We start from the raw sequence: 22,849 nt of genomic DNA, 5'->3' as shown, positions 1-22,849 counted from the left end.
CTGACATCACCCCCCCTAAGGCGCTTTGCCTTGAAGTGGCCGGGCAGTTCTCTCTTTCTCTCCCTGGAGCGTGGGAGTGCATTTGATGGAACTCCTCAACTAAGTCAGAGGTGTGGGTCAGGTGGTCACGCATGAGCCATTGGTTTTCCGAGTGCGGCCAGCCTGTATACTTTACCAGGTACCGGAGTTTTCGGCATAGCCACTTAGAGTCCAGGATTTTCTCGACCTTGTACTCCTCTTCTCCATCTATGAGGTCTGGGCCTGGGCAGGGGTCAGCGGGGCATTCTGTGATTTCGTCAGGGCGGTGTGGTCTGATGTTTGTCATGGATACAACTGGGTGGATCCCTCTTTGTTGGGCAGTGAGCTGGAGTTTGACAGTGGTGGGGGAAACTGTTAGAACTGGGCGAGTGTCATATCCATACAATCCCGACCTCTGCTCCGGGCTCCCGGAACCCCGAAACGAACTCCAGAGCCCTACTTCCCTTCTGTCACCTTCTCCTTGCTGACTCCCAAGAGGTTATCCCACCTCCGGCTCCAACACCACCTTTGGTCTGACTCTGGAACATTCTGGGTCTGACCTCATCCTTGACACCTTCCAGACGAGCATGCGACACCTATGCTCCCGACTCCGGACCTCCGCTCCAGAATCCTGTTTGCGTCTCCATCTCTGGAACCTCCGGTCTCAGCTCCAACCTCGGACTTTGACCCCACCTCCACTTATACCCATTGTATTGGTTAGCTCATTCCATTTAATTAGGTTTGCCAATATTCCGGAGTTTAACCTCCGAGTTCAGACTTTCTGGACTTACTCCGGACCTTGCAACTATTGCATTGTCCATTTCAATTCTGCTATTCTCCCTCATTCCTATTTGGGCTGCTGCTTCCTTCTATTCAGTCAGCTAGCCATTCCCACTCCCATCCTCCTTCCTTCCTCCTTGGGCCTTGGCCCTTCACTCCTCCTTTGGGAAACACCATTGAGTCAAACCCTTGACCCTCGGTGTTGTTCCTCCTTTCAGCTCCCTTTGTCTCCTTTCGGAGTACCCTTGCTCCTTTTGATTCCGGACCCCTCCTTATATACAACTCCGATTCCACTCCGGAGTTGTCCAAATCCGCCCGTTCTAACAGTGAGGGCGGATGATTCTGGAGGGGAACCAGAGACTTAGCAAGGAGGGACCTTGGCCTCAGCAACTCATGTGGAGTGCTGTGCCATTGCTGTTTGTCCATTTGGTCCTTAATTTCAGAAGCAGTGAGCAGGAAGTCTCTAGGGGGCATTTCTGGTCGATTTTAGACTGAGGGCCTAAAATGAGTATGTACAAGTGTCTGTATATAGTGGAGAGATGAAAGCACAAGGAAATCAAAAGGCGTCCGAATGGAGACAAAGGGGTGACGGAAATGGAGCAGTACCGAAGGTCATGAGTTAGACTCTGTGGTACATCCGAAAGGAGATAGGGAGGGCGAAGCCCAGAGGGGCAGGAGGATGAGGTGAAGTGGGGATGATGACTAACTGGCTAAAATGGAAGGAAGCAGTAGTCCAAATAAGGATGAGTGTCAGAGACCTGATCGAGACGAGGGAGTGTCTCTGTGACGGAGGGCTTCGGCCTCAGCGACTTATGCCAGGAGTGCTGTGCCAAGTAAACACGTCCATGCCCTAACTTACTAACTGGCCACCAGAACTGAAGAGGGTAAACTCTAGTCGATTTTATTACTGGAGTGCAACCTATGTACAAGTTAAGTATATATAGTTACAGCGAGGGCAGGTCCGCAAATGGCGGAGCGGAGCTAACGGGGTTTAGACATTAGCTGATTGAATATTACCGACAAGTCGGGTTATGGGGTTAACAGAAAGGCAGGCAATAACCCAGAAACGGAAAGCAGGGATAGGCCCGAAGGTGGGCTTTGCAGGGCAAGTGAGTGTATTGTCCAGCAGAGGTGGGAGTGTGCTAGCGGATGTCGGAGCTGTCTGGAAGCCTTCGGGGCTCCGTACTTAGGGAGGTGTAGGTAATAAATTGAAAGGAGGGGGTGGTGACCATCGAGGGGTACCGAGGGGGTTGTGGAATACGGGAGCTCCAAGGTTAGTGGAGAAGGAGCAGAGGTAGACCGGAGGGATCGGAGGGATTGGAAGTTGATGGCTGGGGATGGATATGACAATGAGGGGAGATTGCGAAAGATACATTACAAGTGGCGTGTCACGGCTGTGCATTCCGGCCTGTTAGCTGCCTGTCCTGATGCCGCCCGAGCCCATTCCCGCTACACAAGTGTGAGCGTGAGCCCGACCTCAGCCCTATCCTCCATGAGGACTCCCTGCTCACTCCCCTGCTTGCCCTAGGCTCCCCTGCACCTGGCCGACTCCCCCACAGCCACACCAACCTTCCCGCCCTGAGTCCGCCTCCAGCACCATGCCGAGTGTCATATCCATACAATCCCGACCTCCGCTCCGGGCTCCCGGAACTCCAAACTCCGACTTCCGGAGCCTTACTTCCCTTCCGTCACCTTCTCCTTGCCGACTCCCAAGAGGTTATCCCACCTCCGGCTCGGACACCACCTTCGGTCCGACTCCGGAACATTCCGGGTCCGACCCCAACCTCGACACCTTCCAGACGAGTACGCAAAACCTATGCTCCTGACTCTGGACCTCCGCTCCGGTATCCCGTTCACGTCTCGTCTCCGGAACCTCCGGTCTTAGCTCCGACCTCGGACTTTGACCCCACCTCCGCTTATACCCATTGTATTGGTTAGCTCATTCCATTTAATTACCTTTGCCAATATTCCGGAGTTTAACCTCCGAGTTCGGACTTTCCGGACTTACTCCGGACCTTGCAACTATTGCATTGTCCATTTCAATTCCGCTATTCTCCCTCATTCCTATTTGGGCTGCTGCTTCCTTCTATTCAGTCAGCTAGCCATTCCCGACTCCCATCCTCCTTCCTTCCTCCTTGGGCCTTGGCCCTTCATTCCTCTTTTGGGAAACACCATTGAGTCAAACACTTGACCCTCGGTGTTGTTCCTCTTTCCATCTCCCTTTGTCTCCTTTTGTCCTACCCTTGTTCCTTTTGATTCCGGACCCCTCCTTATATACAATGTACCTAGTAACTTGTAACCTCAGTCCAAAATCGACCTGAAATGCCCCCTAGAGACTTCCTGCTCACCTACTGTGAAATTAAGGACCAAATGGACAAACAGCAATGGCACAGCGCTCCGCTTGAGTCGCTGAGGCCAAGGTCCCTCCACGCTAAGTCTCCGATTCCACTCCGGAGTCGTCCGTTTCCGCCCCATTCTAACACCGAGTGTGACTCCTCTACCCCGCCCACTTGGCCCCTACAGGGCCGCTACCATTCCCGCACCCGACTCCGGCCCAACTCCGAGTCCAGCACCGCTATGATACCATCGCCGCTATCGCGGCCCTACACTCCTTCCTTTATTTATCTGTTATTGTTTGTTTTGACCTTCAGTCATTGCCAGCCACTGTGCGGCCAACCCCGCTCTTTGTCCCCTTTTGCTTCCGGACCCTTCGGCCTTCAGCCCGGGTCTGCTTCCATTCATTCTTTCCCCATATATATATCCTGTATGTTACTTTATTGTACCTTAGCTCTAATATCGATTTGACCACAACCCCTCAAGTCCTGATCCCAGCAAGGCAACCCCAGTGAGTCTGAAATGAGGGCCAAGAGACAGCTAGGGGGCACAGCGCTCCTTTGGAGTCGCTGAGGCCAAATGCCCTACCCTCGGGCCTTGTTTGCAGCATCACAGCCATCGCGGCCTATAGCGGCATGCAACAGCAACCCTCGGTGCCGACCCCGGACCAGTGTCTAACATGGCGAAGGTGCTGAGTATGGTCTGTGAAGCTCCGAGGTTGCAGAGCTAATGGAGGTTGCAGGGGTGGGGTTGGAAGTCTGAGGAATATGATGGAGTCTCGGAGTGAAGGTACAGATGGTGTCTGGATGAGGTATGGGATGGTGGCGGAAGGTCATAACTTGGCAGAGGCTTGGTGGAAGAGGGTCAGAGGGAGGAGAGTATGTGAGGAGTGAGGAGGTGTGATGTTCGGTCCAAAGGTGGATATCGGAGCAGATGGAGGTAGGGTAGGACTCCATAGGTGGTGAAGCAGAGGGTCTGGGAGTCGGATTGGGATCAGGTATGTGCGGATATGACAGAAACGACTTTAACAATTGTGAAGGGGCTGGTCCATTTATGGTCCAGCTTCTTGGTTGGGCGGTCGGTTGTGTAGTTCTGGGTGCTGAGCCAGACCTGGTTGCCTTCTTGGTACATAGGGGCCACCTTGTGGTGCCGATCATAGTAGCGGGCCATCTCATCCGCTGTGTGCTCTAGCACTGCCTTTGCCTCTTCCTGCATCTTCATCATCCTTGATGAGAAGGTGTCAGCGGCTTCTACCTTGGATGTGCATGTGGGCTCCATCCCCATCCTGGGGCGTTGGCCAGTGTCGAGCTCAAAGGGGGTTCAGTGGGTGGAGGAGTGGATGCAGTTATTATAGGCGAACTCCACTAGCAGGAGCCAGTCTGCCCAGTCGTCTTGGCAGTGGTTGACAAATACCCAGAGGTAGGCTTCTACCTCTTGGTTTACTCGCTCCGTCTGCCTGTCTGCCTGGGGGTGGTAGGGCATTGAGGGGGTGAACTTGATGCCAAGGAGGTCCGTGAGTTCTTTTGAGAACCATGAGATGAAGGCACTCCCTCTGTCACTGAGGATTTCTTCAGGGAGATTGTGGTGCTTCCAGACATGTTCAAGGAAAAGCTGCATGATCCCTGCTGAGTCCACTGTTGTCACCATTGGGATTGCATGGATGTGTTTGGATAGGCGATCCACCATGACCAGGATGGCATTGTAGCCCTTCGACTCAGGGAGTTCTCCAATCATGTCCACTGAAATCACTTGCCAGTGGTGGGCAGGGATCTTGTTCGGGATGAGCTTCCCCACTTTATGAGAGGGGAAGGATTTGACATGGTTGCAGGTGTCACATCCACGGACATACCACCTGACATACTCTGCCATCCATGGCCACCAGTAGTCACGGGAGACGAGTTCCAGGGTTTTCCACCACCCCAGGTGCCCTGTCACCCATGCATCATGGTATAACCACACCAGGTCATGGCGGAGCTGTGGGTCTTTCAGGACATATACTTTTACTCTGTACAGAACCAGCTCTCCCTGCTTCTCCCACTCGTCCGACCTCAGCGTGCCCTTTCCTAGTTCCCACATTGCCTTCACCACCTTCTCATCCAGGTCCTTTGCCCTGCTGATCCTCTCGAGGATAGTTATCCCTTCGCCTTCCACCAAGACTGCCTCTGCCATGTGGGCCTCAAACCAAGTGGGTTGGAGGAGAGTCAGCCCATTGTTGTTGTCCTTGCCTTTTGGGTGGTCAGCGTGGCACGAGAGCATGTCAGGTTTCCCCATGAGTTTCCCTGGGTGGTGGATAAGGGTGAATGTCACGGCCGTGCATTCCGGCCCGTTAGCCGCCCGTCCCGATGCCGCCCGAGCCCGTTCCCGCTATGCGAGCGTGAGCACGAGCCCCAACCTCAGCCCTATCCTCCCTGAGGACTCCCTGCTCACTCCCCCGCTTGCCCCTAGGCTCCCCTGCACCTGGCCGACTCCCCCCACAGCCACACCAACCTTCCCACCCTGAGTCCGCCTCTGGCACCGTGCCCAGCGTGACTCCCCTACCCCGCCCACTTGGCCCCTACAGGGCCGCTATCATCGCCGCACCCAACTCCGGCCCAACTCCGAGTCCAGCGCCGCTACGATACCATCGCCGCTATCGCGGCCCTACGCTCTTTCCTTTATTTATCTGTTATTGTTTGTTTTGACCCCCGGTCATTGCCGGCCGCTATGCGGCCAACCCCGCTCCTTATTCTTGTTTGCTTCCGGACCCTTCGGCCTCCGGCCCGGGTCCGCTTCCATTCATTTCTTCCTCCTATATATATCCTGTATACTACATTATAGTACTTTAGCTCTAATATCGATGTGACCATGACCCCTAAGTCCTGACCCCAACAAGGTGACCCCAGTGAGTCTGAAATGAGGGCCAAGAGACAGCTAGGGGGCACAGCACTCCATTTAGAGTTGCTGAGGCCGAATGCCCTACCCTCAGGCCTTGTTCGAGGCATCGCAGCCATCGCGGCCTATAGCGGCCCGCAACAGTGACCCTCGGTGCCGACCCCGGACCAGTGTCTAACAGTGAAGTGGAATTGGGAGAGGAAGAGTGACCACTGTGCTTGGCACTGGTTCAGCCATTGTGTGGTGTGGAAATATCCTAGGTTGTGGTGGTTGGTGTAGACGTCGACTTTCTCCTCCACTCCTTGTAGGAAATGCTGCCACTCCTCAAGGGCATGTACTATTGCAAGTATCTCCTTGTCATATACCTTGTAGTTACGCTCTACATCCATGAAACTCTTGGACATGAAGGCTATGGGGTGGAACTCTCCATTTGTTTGGAGCTGGGATAGGACTGCACCAGTTGCAAAGTTAGAGGTGTCACACTTGAGTTTGAAGTGGCCTGTATCAGCAGGGAAGGCAAGGACCAGGGCAGAGGTGACGGTGTCTTTGAGGGTGCAGAATGCATGGTCTTCACCTGGTCCCCAGGCCCATGCCTTGGTTTTGCAAGTCAGCACATGGAGGGGGCAGGCCATCTCGGAAAAGTCTTTGATAAACTGGCAATAGAAGTTGACAAACCCCAAGAAGGACTGTACTTCTTTGACCTTGGTTGGGGTTGGCCAATCGAGAACTCCGCAGACTTTCATGGGATCCATCGTGACACTTCCCTCAGAGATGATGAGGCTGAGGTACTCAATCTGCTTCTGCTCGAACTTACACTTCTCCCACTTCAAGAAGAGTCTCTGCTTCCACAACATCTCCAGGACCTCTCAGACGACCTTCCAGTGCTCCTCCAGGGTGGCGGTGAAGATCAAGATGTTGTACATGTAGCAGATGATGACCTCTCAATCAATGAAGTCTCAGAGAATGTCGTTCATCATTGTCTGGAATGTTGCCAGGGAGTTACACAGGCTGAAGAACATGATGGTGGGCTCGAACAGTCCCTGGTTGGTCGAAAATGCTGCCTTCCACTCATCACCATCCTTGATGCAGATATTGTTAAACCCCCAGTGCAAATCTAGTGCCAAGAAGTACTTGGCATTTCGGAGGTGCATGAGGACGTCTGAAATGAGTGGGAGGGGGTACGAGATTTTGACCGTGATCTTGTTGAGCCTCCAGTAATCTTGGACTAGGTGCAACGATCCATCCTTCTTCTTGACTGGCACTCCCATCAGGGACTTGGATGCCCGTATGCATGTCAGGGCACACCTGCCTGACCCGGGTCCACCCGGACCCACCCGGCCACACCTCACCCACTCCCTGCTGTCCATCCCTCTCCTTCCTCCCTCCTCCCTCTTTCCCTCTTTCTTCTCTCCCTTTTCTTCTCCTTTCTTTATTTCATTCCTCTCATCTTTCTCTTCCTGTTTATTCCTTCTATCTACATGGACCACTTTCCTTTGTATCAATGTACTATTGACCCATCTGGCCCACACACCCCGGATGGCTCCCCGCTGTGCCCAGCATGCATGCATGCAGCAGACGCTCTCGGGATCCCCCACAGGGACACCCGGATGGCTGCAGCTGTCTCTGAGGATGACATGGCACCCATCATGTGACTCAAGCTGCATGTACATAAATGTACCTGAAGTGGGAACCGAAGAAGTAACCTTCTTCTCACATTCTCCACTTCAGTCTGAGTGGCCAGGGACTGCTGTCCCTTTCCGGACCTGCCAGTACGCATGCCCGGTTTGCACCCTGCGAGGGCCTGTCAGGGCCTGGCCTCGGACTCGGAGGCACCCTGACCTCAACCCCCATCTAACCTGTTTTCACACTATGCGGGGCATGAGATATATAGTAAAGGAAATAGAATATGTACACTTGCCTATGCGGGGCATGAGATGAGAAGAAGGGTAAAGGTCTCATCTCCCTGCATGGTTGCTATATAAAGGAATGGGTCACATGCCCACAACTATACAGCTCCTAGAGTCATGTAGTGTGACCCGGAGGGAACATCCAGGTGGCAGTGCCCAGTAAGCATGGGAATGTTCTGGGTGAGTTGCTCGCCCAGAACTGTGGCTGTGACCCATGGGAACATTCTGGGCAAGCTGCTTGCTCAGAAAGTCCCCATGCTATCCCCTGTGCACGGATACACAACACAGAAAGGCAACAACAAGGCAACAATGAAGGAATGGAAGGAAGGGATTGGTTGGGGAGTCTGGGGCACCCTAGGGCAGGGTGCTGAACCCTGACAGGGCCCTTCTGCCGGGCAATACATCTGGACCCCCTCTACCCTGGACGTGTCCCTGACAACATTACACAGACCATACATTACAGATGGAGCAGAAGGAATGGGAAATGGGATCGGCAACTCTAGTAAAAGGGGAATTCAAGAAGAAGTTGGGAAAAATGGTCAAGGAGCAGGAGAAAATAAGGGCAGAGCTCAAGGAGAGAGTAGCGGCTCAAGGTGCATTGGCGCACAAGGTAGTTGAGGAATCCAAGGTAACAGATTTGGTATCGGAGGAAGCTTCTACTTCCAAGGTGCCTGTGCCAAAGAAGAAGAAACTTGTTTTGAAAGATCAGGAAGCCAAAAAGTTGCCTAACCTCAGGAAGAGGAAGAGGGCGAAGGCTTAGCTGAAGAGTCTGAGATCTTAACAAATTGTATGAATAGGATGAGGACAGGAATTCATTGTGACCAGGATATATTTATGGGAGGGGAATGCTGTGTTAGGAAGTGTAGTATTTGGAATGTGGAATTTGTGATATCTTGAGGGACCACGATGAAGAGCTAGGCCTGTATGTAGGGGTGCATAACGGATGTGCTCAATTTCATGGAACCTTACACAGCAAATACATCAAAATTGGGCACTCACCCTTGTACATTATTAGGAAAAAGGAATTATAGAGGGAAATAATAATAAAGAAGAAAGAGGGTTTTCGTACGAACCGAATGAGCCTTTCTGCAAAGGAATTGGTTGAGATTTGGTGGAGAAATTCAACCTGAGATGTCCTCATGTGCTGTCAGGGCACATACCCTGACTTAGCCCGGACCCGGACCCGCGTCCGGACCCGCTCCACTTCCCGCACACTTCCTGCGCCGCACGCTCCGCGCGCCGCATGATCCGACCCCGGATCCCACCTCATGTGACTTCCGGGTATCCCCGGAAGTTTTCGCCATATTGGGGCCACTGTGGGAAAGTGAGAAGTTAACCTTCTTCTCACTTTCTTACCCACAGTAGGCAAGTGTAGCCTACTCTTCATTTATCTATACACTTTCTTACCCACAGTAGTTATGCCCTGAGATGGGCTGTGTTTACAGGCTAGACTGTGGACTGTAGAGAGGGGTCATGGGGACCCGGGGTCCGTCCCCTGACATGTGCGAAGTCCATGCACTTGACTGCATCCATGAGAACAAGGTCAAAGGTTGTCGGAAGAGGACGATCTTGGGGTCATTAAATCCAGAAAAATGCACAAAGACTCAGTGTTGAATTTCACCCTAATCGGTTGAGTGGTTGAGGAGATATTTTGATTATTGGGCATGATGGGAGTCATGGGATGATATGAACTATGTGGATGCTCATGTGCAAGCTAGTCTCAGTGAAATTCCAAGAGAATATGGCCTAGTTAAATGATATAAATGCTAAAGAAGTCATTGGAGGAGTCTTGGAATTATGGAATTTTATTTGGTTCAAGTTTCCCTGTGCATGGATAACCACTGAGAAAAATAATTCCAGCATTTTGTCACATAATGGGGTGGGATTTCATGAAAAATCCTCCTCCACAGTAGGATTTTTGTGAATAGGATTTTCTCAGTTATCGTGTCATTTCACATCTGGCTTGGCAGTGGCTGACAGGAGTGGGATTTTAATCATGTCATTTCATGGAGGGTGCCAGATGCTGAGAAAGCAAGATTTTATCTTACACAGACTCAGACATGTCATACCATGAGCATGTTAGAATGGGCGGACTCGGACGACTCCGGAGTGGAATTGGAGACTTAGCGTGGAAGGACCTTGGCCTCAGCGACTCAGGTGGAGTGCTGTGCCATTGCTGGTTGTCCTAGGGGTCCCTAATTTCGGATCTAGCAGAGGGGAAGTCTCTTGGGGGAATTCAAGTCGATTTCGGACTGAGGTTACAAGTTACTATGTACATTGTTAAGGAGGGGTCCGGAATCAAAAGGAGCAAGGGTACTCTGAAAGCAGACAAAGGGAGCTGGAAGGAGGAACAACACCGAGGGTCAAGTGTTTGACTCAATGGTGTTTCCCAAAGGAGGAGTGAAGGGCCAAGGCCCAAGGAGGAAGGAAGGAGGATGGGAGTGGGGAATGGCTGACTGACTGAATAGAAAGGAAGCAGCAGCCCAAATAGGAATGAGGGAGAATAGCAGAATTGAATGGAGCAATGCAATAGTTGCAAGGTCCGACGTAAGTCCGGAAAGTCCGAACTCGGAAGTTAAACTCCGGGATATTGGCAAACGTAATTAAATGGAATGAGCTAACCAATACAATGGGTATAAACGGAGGTGGGGTCAAAGTCCGAGGTCGGAACTAAGACCGGAGGTTCCGGAGATGGGGATGCGAACAGGATTCCGGAGCGGAGGTCTGGAGTCAGGAGCATAGGTGTTGCATGCTTGTCTGGAAGGTGTTGAGGATGAGGTCGGACCTGGAATGTTCCGGAGTCGGACCGAAGGTGGTGTTGGAGCCAGAGGTGGGATAACCTCTTGGAAGTCGGCAAGGAGGAGGTGGCAGAAGGGAAGTAGGACTCTGGAAGTCAGGTTCGGAGTTCCAGGAGCATGGAGTGGAGGTCGGGATTGTACGGATATGACAGAGTGCTTATATGTGAGAGCCAAATATGATTTGCATTCAGTATCTACACCTGTGCCAAGCTTTCAAACACGGAAATAATTGATTCCACCCAAGCATGCATCTGCAGAGTTGCACAAGTTGCTCCTTGTTAAAGGTCGACTTGCTGGACTGCATCTGCAGTTAGCAAGTCATCTGTAAAGACAGTGCAAGCCCAGGAACTGCTTCAATCAACTATCACCCACTGAGGATCTGTGGTACCAGTTTGAATGCACCCAACGACTGCGCAGATTGCCGCTCAGTCCACAATTTTGATGTATGATGTCATGGTCTTGAAATAAGTCAGCCTCAGTGTTGCAAGTGGTCAAGATGCCTAAAAGAACGGTTTCAGGCTTGGTATTTTTGGATATTGGGTTTGGTGGGAGGGTGCACTGAAGGATATACTCAAGATGCCTGTAGTAGATGGTATGGACAAAATCTTCTTTGGCTTGTGGACAGTGGGCATTTGAGTCAGTGTTTAGCTCATACTTTCAAGCAAAATAGTGCCTTGAGTTCTGTGAACTAAAATTGTGGCCACTCACACAGACAAAAGACATGTTGCAGAGACCTGTCAGGGCACACCTGCCTGACCCGGGTCCACCCGGACCCACCCAGCCACACCACACCCGCTCCCCACTGTCCAACCCTCTCCCTCCTCCTTCCTCTGTCTCTCCTCCTCTTTCCTTTCTCTCTTTCTTCCCCTTTCTTTATCTCATTCCTCTCATCTTCCTTTTCTTGTTTATTTCCTTCTATCTACACGGACCATCCTCCTTTGTATCAATGTACTATTGACCCGTCCGGCCCACACACCCCGGACGGCTCCCCACTGTGCCCAGCACGCGCGCATGCAGCGGACGCTCTCGGGATCCCCCACAGGGATACCCGGATGCCTGCGGCTGTCTCCGAGGGTGACGTGGCACTCGTCATGTGACTCAAGCCGCATGTACATAAATGTACCTGAAGTGGGAACCGAAGAAGTAACCTTCTTCTCACATTCTCCACTTCAGTCTAAGTGGCCAGGGACTGCTGTCCCTTCCCGGACCCGCCAGCATGCACGCCCGGTTTGCACCCCGCGAGGGCCCTTCTGCCGGGCGATACATCCGGACCCCCTCTACCCCGGACGCATCCCTGACAAGACCCTGCTTGCTGCTCATCTGTGCAATGCTCCCTCAAATAAGATCACCCCCATTTCCAATGCAAACTTTTGCCCAGCGTTCATCAGCAAAAGTCTGTTATGCTCCGGAGCATCAAGAGTGGCTGGATGTCAGGGTTCAGCACCCTGCCCTAGGGTGCCCCAGACTCCCCAACCAATCCCTTCCTTCCATTCCTTCATTGTTGCCTTGTTGTTGTCAGAGACCGGATTAGAGACGAGGGAGAGTCTCCGTAGTGGAGGGCTTTGGCCTCAGCGACTTATGCCAAGAGCACTGTGCCTAGTGACACGTCCATGCCCTAACTTACTGACTGGCAATCAGAACCGAAGGGGGGGGGGGTAACTCTAGTTGATTTTATTACTGGAGTGTAACCTATGTACAAGTGGGATATATATATGGTTACAGCGAAGACAGGTCCGCAATTGGCGGAGCCAAACGGAGCGGAGCTAACGGGGTTAAACATTAGCCGACTGAATATTACCAACGAGTCGGGTCGCGGGGTTAGTGGAAAGGCAGGCAATAACCCAGAAACAGAAAGGAGGATAGGCCCGAAGGTGGGCTCTGCAGGGCAGGCAAGTGTATTGCCCAGTGGAGGTGGGAGTGCGCTAGCGGACATCGGAGCTGTCCGGAAGTCTTTGGGGCTCCATACTTAGGGAGGCGTAGGTAATAAATTGAAATGAGGGGGTGGTGACCATCGAGGGGTACCGAGAGGATTGCGGAATATGGGAGCTCCAAGGTTAGTGAGGAAGGAGCAGAGTTAGACCGGAGGGATCGGAGGGACCGGAAGTCGATGGCCGGGGATGGATATGACAGTTGTTGCCTTTCTGTGTTGTGTATCTGCGCACATGGGATAGCGTGGGAACTTTCTGAGTGAGCAGCTCACCCAGAATGTTCCCACGGGTCACAGCCACAGTTCTGGGTGAGCAACTCGCCCAGAATGTTCCCATGCTTACTGGGCACTGCCACCTGGATGTTCCCTCCAGGTCACACTACACGACTCTAGGAGCTGTATAGTTGTGGGCATGTGACCCATTCCTTTATATAGCAACCATGCGGGGAGATTGTCAGGGTCGCGTCCGGGGTTGAGGCGGTCCGGGCGTAGCGTCCAGTGCTGAGGACCTCACGGGGGTGGATCGGGCATGCGTACTGGCAGCCCCGATGTGGGATGGCGATCCCTGGCCACTTAGACTGAAGTGGGAATGTTGAGAAGAAGGTTACTTCTTCGGTTCCCACCCCAGGTGTGTTTATATACATGCGGCTTGGGTCACATGAGGTCCACCATGTCACCCCGCATACAGCCGCAGTCACCCAGGTGTCCCCATGGGGGATCCTGAGGGTGTATGCTGCACACGCGTGCACTAGGTTGCGCCCTAGAGCCATCCGGGGTCGTCTGGGGCTAGGCATGTCATGTGTGCGTCGTGGGCGGGTCAATAATACATGGATATAAGGGAAAGGTCGTCCGTGTGAAGTAGAAATAGAAGTGGAAGTGGGAGAGGGATAGAGGGGGAAGGGGTATGAAGGAGGGGTGCAGGGTGGGAGAAGGGGAACCGGGTGAGGTGGGCCCAGGTGGAGGCGGGTCAAGCGGGTGTGCCCTGACAGAGATGAGACCTTTACCCTTCTTCTCATCTCATGCCCCGCATAGGCAAGTGTATATATTCCCTTTCTTTTACTATACATCTCATGCCCCGCATAGTGTGAGGACAGGCCAGATGGGGGTTGAGGTCAGGGAGCCTCCGAGTCCAAGGCCAGGCCCTGACACTGGAGCATGTGGGAGACAAAACAGCAGATTGGGCACTCCTGGAGCCAATAGTGTTCTCCCAGGAGGGGGTTCAGGAGCAGCTGGGAGTGGTGAGGAGTATGCAATGTGCCAGGAGCAGTGGGAGGTGAAGAAATTTCACGTTGCCCCACGGGACTTACTCCGTGAGATCCAACTGAATGATACAGTTAAGGTCACAAGACAAGGACATAAAATCATGGACAAGCCTGGCATTGAACCCAGGACCTCTCAGTGTGCTACCATTACACAACTCGCCCGTTTGACCATGCCAGTATAGGCTGTTAAACTCTATACCGATGGGAACAGATATCCATTCTCCAACAGGAGGAAGATTTTGGTCTTTAAAAAGTTGAAAAAAAAAATTTAGGGAAAAAATCAAAAAAAAATTCAGGAATTATAGTGCCTTTAAAGTGCTTTCAGGACATATAATTATTTGCAAAATTGAGGAAGAAATGATGGAGAAAAATGGAAAATACTTTTGGAGACCCGAGAAATAATGAGAACTGAATTGATGGGAAAGTCTGAAAATTGAATAGGAAAGTGAGGGGAAGCCTTGTTTTTCTGCTGTTCTGATTTTTCCTGATTCTTCTTGGTCTCATTCCCAGCTGCTCCCAATACTCCTGAAAGCTCCTGGGAGGGTCCAGGAGCAGCTGGGAGTGAGACCAAGAACAATCAGGAAAAATCAGAACAGCAGAAAATAACAATGCTACAAGGCTTCCCCTCACTTTCCTATTCAATTTTCAGACTTTCCCATCAATTCAGTTCTCATTATTTCTTGGGTCTCCAAAAGTATTTTCCATTTTTCTCCATCATTTCTTCCTCAATTTCGCAAATAATTATATATCCTGAAAGCACTTCAAAGGCACTACAGTTCCTGAATTTTTTTTTGATTTTTCCCTAATTATTTTTTTTCAACTTTTTAGAAGTCCCTATTTTTCAAATTTTCCTCATTTCCCTCTATATTCCCCCCTCATTCTCCCCTCATTCTCCCCCTCATTCTCCCCTCATTCTCCCCCTCATTCTCCCCCCCTCATTTCCCCCACATTTCCCCCACATTTCCCCCCTCATTCCCCCACATTTCCCCTCCTCCATATTCTGCAAGCCCGAAAGTGATTAAGTTGCCAGATTAATCATATATCAGGCCATAATTTTGATTGTGTATTCAATAGGTGAGTCTCAGTGTCCTTGATATATAGTATAGTGTTTGATCTAAATGTTAAGCAGTGTCTTGTTGTGTTAGCCTTGTGGTAGGAGGTATTCATGGGAATCTTTCCTCTTTTTTCCTTTTCATTTTCAAATGCTCCAGGAGCTCCCAGAAGCTTCTCACCCCTATAGACTTTGAAGCATTTAAATTTTATTTACTGGACATGTTTGTGCACAAAGCAATGCTCCATGCCCTCCTGGGAGTGCCCTGGAGTACCTGGCCAATCTCCTCCTGATTCTCCCAGTGCTCCCCATACTCCGGAGCACTCAGGAGCATAACAATTTTTTGCTGATGTTCCATTATTTGCAGGAGGATGTCCAACCAGGCTCTGATCAAGCCACTGAAAGAGGTCTTCATGTGTTTAGCTATTTTCTTTCGAATGGTCATGTCAGGAATATGTTTCTGTTTGACACACCTGCATAAAAAAGAGATAAGATCTGCAAAAATGTTAGCTAAAGTGACTGGACAATCAAAAAACAGCGTACAAGCCAACTTTGAAGATAGTTTCTCATGCTGTGAAGGGACATTCATGTCATGTCTCAGTGGCATCAGCTGAGTTACATTGTAGCGGTTTACAACCTCAAATAACTGCACTGCATGATACTGCCTTAGTGCAAGACACGTAAAAGGTTGCTTTTGAGACTTGATGCTGGGTAAAAGCGAGCCACACCAATGCTCCATGATAAAGGTCCAATTGTTACATTGTTTTGAATGTTGTATGGGATATGAAGAAGTGTGTGGACAGTGAGGGGGCATGCAGGCAAATGCTGAACTGAAAATTGGTAGTAAATGCTAGAAAACTTAATGTATTGTTTCGCACACAAACTCAAGTGGCAAAAGGGATTCACCTTTCATATTCTTTCACATACTCAACAATGTCTTCCTCAAGCTCCCCCAGATCCTGCTCCATGAAAGAATACTGGATTGTCTGTTTAAGGATCGAGTTAAATTTCATGAAATGCTTGTAATACTTGAGGCAGTTAAACCGATCCCTGAGAACATATGGCACTATGTGAATCATCCAGAAAGCCCAATCTTCAGCTGTGAAATGGTGCTTTTCTGTCCAGATATTTGGGGTGCGGTGCCCAAAGGATGAGGGTATTGTGTCCCCAGCTTGAGCAGTTTCTTGCCCGATTTTTTCCCAGACAGCTTTAGAAATCTAATAGCTTTCCTTCCCCTCATCCAAACCTTTATATTTACCTTGCCAAAATGCAACAAGATTTTTTGCATGATTTTCTAGGCAGAGATGCATCCAGTCATGGGGGAAAGAACAAGTAATTGAGATAGATGGGAGTTCCATGAGTATGCAGTTCCCATTTATACCGGACTGTTGTTGGATATTGGTGAGTCTGGACTTTGCACCTCTGGCATTGCCTTGGAGAGAGTTGATGTCTGAGAGGGTCTGGAAATAGTCCGACTCAGATTGGACCAAGTTATGTTGAGTATCCCAGTATGTATTGTGCATTTGGGGCTTGTCATGAGGAGTGTGGGGGACATAGTAGGTTGTTGAGCCATTGACATTCCTAATGCCCTGAATGCGGCATGGAGAGATACCATTAGGACCTTTAAAATTCATCACATGCTTCATAGCGACCATGTCACCATGGCAAGAGATTGGAAATGCCCATTCCCCTAAGGCTTGCTGCTTGCAGTCATCAACAAGTGGCTGTAGGAATGAGTTAAAGTCCTTTGGTGCCTTTGGTCCCGGGATTATTGCAAGAGGAATGATGTTTGATAACTTGGTATGTTCCTCAGGCAGCAAGTTGTGCTGCCATCATGCTGGCATTTGAAAATCTGAAATCCATCAGTCATTATCCCAAGTGCAATGTCTCAATGATCACCGAAGAAACGGTGCCTGTATCGCTGCCCATCGAGATGCACTTGTTGTTGCAGTAGACCCATATAATGGATCCCATGAAACACATCATCGACAGTCCCAGTTCCAAGATTGAGAGCCCCGCAATATTTTAGAAGTCCAGGTAGAGGGCCTTGAGACGAGGCCCTATGGGGAGATAATGGAAGGTCTTGACAGGGATATAGCTATTTGGTCTGAAGCATGATTGTTTGCAGTATGGACAACTGTTGAGTCCGGCGAGCTCAGCAGTAAAGCAGCAGCAACTGTTAATACAACAGTCATAAGAGCATTTGATAACATGAGAAAGCCTTGACATATGCGAGTGAAGTTGGTAAAGTGACTTCAGTTGAAGTTCTTTGAATCGCAACTGAATAACATTGTATGTCATGCTAGATCTATTGCTCCAGATCATGATGTCAAACATCTTGAGGTTTTGGTAGTCCAATGTGGAAAGTGGCTTGTCATCTGGACATCGGCAGGTTTAGCTGAGAATAAATGTTATGGAAATGGGAATTTCCCATTTTAGACTCTTATGGGTTCTGTGTCACATGATTTGTATAGTAATTAAGTTTAACCAATCAATCATTAACAAAATCATGTCTTTGTGGTAACATCTATAACAACACCTGCTATATCTACTGTAAATCAAATGAACTCAACTTCTACCCCTTTCCCTCTTCCTGCACCTAGGATGGACGAAAATGGGCGCCTCCGGCCCCATTTTTGTAACAATAAATATCAGAGAATTAAAATGTACAAAATTTGTTATGATGCCGAAAAGTTGCATCTGCCTTATATTTATTGACCAACTCCATCCAATCTTCCAGGTGCGCTTTGTTGGCCTCGGTGAGCTCTTCTGGTGCATCCTCACTGCAAAGTCCAGCGTCATTCCGATCGCCATTTCTGTTGGCATTGGGAGCAAATGTCAGTCTCAAATTGTATTTAGCAAAAACACACATAAGGTCAAAGTTATGGTTAAGATGCAGCATTCTGAACCCCGAACTCATGATTTCATCTTCAAGAGGTGCTTCTAGATTTCCCCATGCCAAATCCTCCAATGGGTCTGGTACTGCTTTCATGGAAGTATTGGCCATGAGCTTTCACCTTTTGTAGTAACTCAGAGGAGGTGGACAGCCCAGAAGGCGTGATCTTTTTGCCTCGCAATGCCTGCAAGCTGTGTGATCTGAGTGTCTAAGGTTGTGAGCCGCAATGCCTGAGATACTGTGGTGATCCAAAGCCATGAGACTATGGGATATCTGAGGCCCCAAAGTAGCAAGTATAATCCCAGATGAGTCCTATTGCTCAGCATGCCGAGTCTCCAGTAATGAAACAGTGATGCTTCAGCAGACAATCAAGGGTGCTTAGGACGTGTTATTTTGCGTTATTTGGTGATGTTTAGGCCGAGACCAATTCAACTTAATGCAGTTCTGCTGATTGACCACCTGATTCGACTTTTGAAACTCCATCTCATCATCCCATTCCTCATGCCATATGCTGGAACTAAAAAGTGCACACTTTCTGACCTTGAACATGAGCAGGAACAACTCAACAAAGACATAGAAGGTAAGTCTGTCACCATGTACACCGATCTCAAAGCTGGTGCTTCTATGTCAATTGTGTCCTCCAGTGCTTCGGCAGGGGAAAAACACATGTAAGACACGTTTGATTTGCTATCCTGGCCATTATGATGTATTTCTGCACCTTTAGTGTATCAGGATCGCATCCATGACCGAATACCGTGTCCACAGGACTGTGTGGATCATCATGATCATGGCTTCTCACTACATGAAGCCATGAAAATTGCTGAAGAAGATATGCCTCTTGTGCAAGTGAGTACCAAGCCTTGTAATTTGATGTGATGCTGCAGCTTTACAAACTAATGTTAGGAATCTGTTTGAACCGTGCTGCACACACATGTTGGGGCGTCATTCATCAATGGCATGATCAAATACCACATGATTGCACTTGAAAAGCTTGGAATGATGGAAAGCGATGTGAGTATATGTATATCAGATTCATTTTAGGCATTATTACATGCATGCTACATAGATTGTTAAAGAACATGAATGGCTCAAAAATGATTATGAAGAGGCCTGGCCTGTGCAGGTGCTACTCAAGACAGCAATTGAAAATCGCAAGACACACCTTCAGTGAAAGGAATGAAAGAAAGGTGAGTTGATTTCCCCTACCAATCCATTGTGCCAAACCAATGCTGACATGCCTTTTGCTCTCTCAGGTGAGAGGACTGGCAAGTTCAAATAGGAATCTCCCTCGGAATCGAAGGGGAATCAATGTTGCAACACTGAATGGCACAAGTGATAGTGACACTGAGCTGGGGAGCAACCAGTCTAGATTAGGAGATGACCATGTGAAATCAGATGAGACCTGCCTCAAGGTTGATGGCCATAGTGAATCGGATGAAGTCTATGACAGTGATGAACATGTGGAAAACCCAAAGTTTCCTCGAAAGGTGCCAAAGAAAGGTAAGAGTTTCAACCATTTATATTTTCTGTTCACACTTGGCTTTCGTCTTGCCAAACATGTAGGAACAAAGAGGGCAGGGCAATCCCATGCTGATTTGACAAGACACTGCACCCAAGTAAACCATCAAGTCAAGGGTAAGCTGTTGAACGATCAACCCACTCAGGACATACATAGTGAAACTTCTATTTAGAACCAAAATCTATCAGAAGGATTCACTTGTGTATGCCCCTGAAGAATAGTTCCACAGTAATCCTGTGATTGATGAAGGCGAGTGGAATGGATTCATTCTCAGTCACAACTCACAAAATCGGATAGAAATTCCCTGTGCTCCCAAGCACAAGTATCATACATCTTTGTACTGCTGGCCCTTAATGATGTGGATAGGTCATCTTCGTACCAGTCATCACAGCGACAACATCTCTGATGAAGATGAGAGCAACAGTGATGATCAGCGTGGCATGAGTCATGCAAGTGGAGATGAAACCGATGACATGTCAAAATCTACTGCAACTCTAGCCAAAGGCACATCTTTATTCTTACCCTCATGTGTGCATTGGTGTAGTTTGCTAACACCCATTGCAGTGCCAAGGCCAAAATGCAAGTGAAATTATCACCCACTCTTCCAACATGCTTATTTTTGAATAGCGCATCCCCTTCCAAAAAAAACTGGGCCCCTTATTGAGAATGAGCTTGAGCACAGTAGCAAAGGCACTATGACAACATGCTGGCACAAGACAAGGGAAAGGTACTCAGTGTTCCACCCTCTGTCTTTACTGGTTATAAATTATTCTCTAGGCTATCATGACCAACAAATCCCGGGGCTCTGTCAGCGGTGAATCAATGCCAATAGGCGAATCTGCTGACCCAAAACCCGATCCAACCAGCCCTCAATCTGATGTCTGGCCCCCTGCCCTATCGAGTGAGACTTTGCCAACAATCAGACCCTGGACCCTGCCAGCATTCCAATTTCACTTCCAGTTCTGAGCCTTTGGTGCTCCTGGCATCCAGTCCCTCTGGTTCCTCCGAGGCTTATAGCATAACTTGGTCTCACATCCCTGCCTCCGCATCCTCTGCATATTTTGCATCTTCCATATTCTGCACATCTTCCACATCCGGACCTCTGCCCACCTCTACACCCTCTGCACCTCTGCCACTCCTGGTTGACCTGGTGAAATTGGCAGTGTGGTTGGGCATGGGAATTTGGCTTGGGACTGTCGGGAATGATGGGGAAAATATGGAAAAATAGGGATGGGTGTATGGAGTGTTGGATAGTGTGGGAATGAGCAATGGAAGCATCAGTGGGTATGTGGTGTGTGTTGGTGGGGAAATTCTGCAGAATCTGACTTTTTGCGGTGCACAGACTTGTCCCCACAACATCGCTCCCTTTGCGATGCTTGTGTTACTAGTTTTTGAACTCGAGCTCAGCTTCAAGTTCAGATGACTAGACAACAAGGAGGAGAATCCTCCTTTGTATGCATTTATAGCATGCATAGAGTCATATGTGCTGTCAATGTGCAAATGGCAGCCCATAGTTCATCATGGGTAGAAAAATCGACTGTAATATGATCATGCAGAACAAGTTCCTCCTTCCAAGTTGGTGGGAGGGTGTTCAAGAACTGTTCATTGAAGCTCACCTGGTCAGGGTGAGTAATCATGTGTTCTGCAGTGTCAGGGCATACCCCGCCTGACCCTGCGCTGCATCCCACACCACCCTGCCCTACTCCGCTCCCCCCACTATCACCCCCCATTCCCTCCTCCTTTCCTCTTCCTTCCTTCTCTCTACTTCTGTTCTACAGTCAACTTCCCTTTTCTCTATGTATCACTACACACCTAATGCCACTCCCCAATCACCACACCCACCATGTGCATCTCCACCCACACAGTGGCACACCTCTGGGATCTCCCATGGAGGCACCCAGAGAGGTGTGGCTGTGTGTGGAGATGATGTGGCTCCCTCCATGTGACCTTAACCGCATGTATATAATAGCGCCTGGGGTGGGAACAGAAGAAGCAGCCTTCTTCTCAATTTCCCACTTCAGGTAAGTACCATAGTTCCTCCCCTTTAATGATAACCCAATTTCCCACTTCAGACCAAGTGGTTGGGGACACATAGCCAACACTTGTCCCACTGAGTCCCTCATGCCAGGACTTTGCCACTTTCAGAGCTGTCCCTGACAGCAGAAGAAGGCTTTAACCTCATTTCCCCTGCCTCCCCCATCTCCCCTGCTATGGTGACTGAAGAGCAGTACAACGAGCTGCTGTCCCGATTCCAAGAGCTCCAGGCCATTATGGAGAGCCAAGCCCAGAACCAACCCCCAGCTGCACCCACACCTGCCCCCAGACCCAAACCGCCTGTCAGGGGACGGTCCCCGGGTCCCCATGACCCCTCTCTATGGCCCACAGGCTAACCTGTAACAGCAGCCCATCTCAGGGCATAGCACTACTGTGGGTAAGAAAGTGTATAAGATAAAGGGCAAGTAAGATACACTTGCCTACTGTGGGTAAGAAAGTGAGAAGAAGGATAACTTCTCACTTTCCCACAGTGGCCCAATATGGCGAAAACTTCCGGGGATACCCAGAAGTCACATGAGGTGGGATCCGGGGTCGGATCATGCGGTGTGCGGAGTGTGCGGCGCAGGAAGTGCGTGGGAAGTGGAGCGGGTCCGGATGCGGGTCCGGGTCCGGGCTAAGTCAGGGTATGTGCCCTGACACCGCCTAAAGTTGCCCCCCCCCCCCACCCCCTTCTCTGGAGCAACTGAAGACCTTGACCACTTCAAGGCTGAATACTTCCATGTTCAGGTGGTGGAGTTCCCTGGCACCCTCTCCCAAATCCTCTTCATCCTGTCTTACATGAAGGGAGGGACTGCAGGGGTGTGGGCAATTCAGCACACCATCGCACTGTTGACAACAGGCTCCCCCGGACTCACCATGGATGAGTTCAACACGGAACTTGACACCATGTTCCAAGACCCGAACTGTGAGGCTGTCAGAAACTGTATTTGAGGTATTTGCAGGAAGCGGAGCGGAGTACGGCGGCATGAGTGGACACTTAGCTAATGAGCTACTCCGTTGCAAGGTGTCGTGGTGGTTGGGACTTCAGCTTCAATGACTTGGCTGGAGCGTTGCGCCACGCGTTCTAGGCTGTCCTGTATTTCAAGTTAGTGTCAGGGACTCGTCCGGGTCGAGGGGGTCCGGGTATAGCGTCCGGGACCAAGAGCCTGGCGGGGGCGGATTGGGCGTGCATACTGACAGGCCCGATGTGGGACAGTGGTCCCTGGCCACTTAGACTGAAGTGGAAAGTTGTTATTATCATTAAAGGAGAGATATTGTACTACTTACCTGAAGTGGAAAGTTGAGAAGAAGGCTACTTCTTCGGTTCCCACTTCAGGTTCGTTTATATACATGCGGCTTGGATCACATGACAGGTGCCACGTCACCCTTGCACACAGCCGTAACCACCCGGGTGTCTCCGTGGGAGATCCCGAGGGTATCCAGTGCAGGCAC

The 22,849-nt window shown here is 50.0% G+C and overlaps 1 protein-coding gene across 1 annotated transcript; it reads left to right on the top strand.

Annotated features, from left to right (window-relative positions):
• Positions 1 to 18,345: 18,345 nt before the first annotated feature.
• On the top strand, positions 18,346 to 20,591 carry EI90DRAFT_3016298 (uncharacterized protein; the record flags this gene model as incomplete). Its single annotated transcript, XM_039056974.1, has 10 exons — positions 18,346 to 18,424; positions 18,489 to 18,512; positions 18,569 to 18,690; positions 18,835 to 18,855; positions 18,911 to 18,967; positions 19,098 to 19,344; positions 19,408 to 19,479; positions 19,730 to 19,891; positions 19,991 to 20,090; positions 20,324 to 20,591. 10 exons carry the CDS (start codon positions 18,346 to 18,348, stop codon positions 20,589 to 20,591), a joined length of 1,152 nt encoding a protein of 383 aa, XP_038916370.1.
• Positions 20,592 to 22,849: the final 2,258 nt, after the last annotated feature.

The sequence above is a fragment of the Cantharellus anzutake genome, assembly GCF_015039405.1.
Source record: "Cantharellus anzutake strain C23 chromosome Unknown EI90scaffold_22, whole genome shotgun sequence".
Lineage (NCBI taxonomy): Eukaryota > Fungi > Basidiomycota > Agaricomycetes > Cantharellales > Hydnaceae > Cantharellus > Cantharellus anzutake.
The sequence above is the reverse complement of the archived record's forward strand: the minus strand, read 5'-3'. Positions and strand labels throughout refer to the sequence as shown.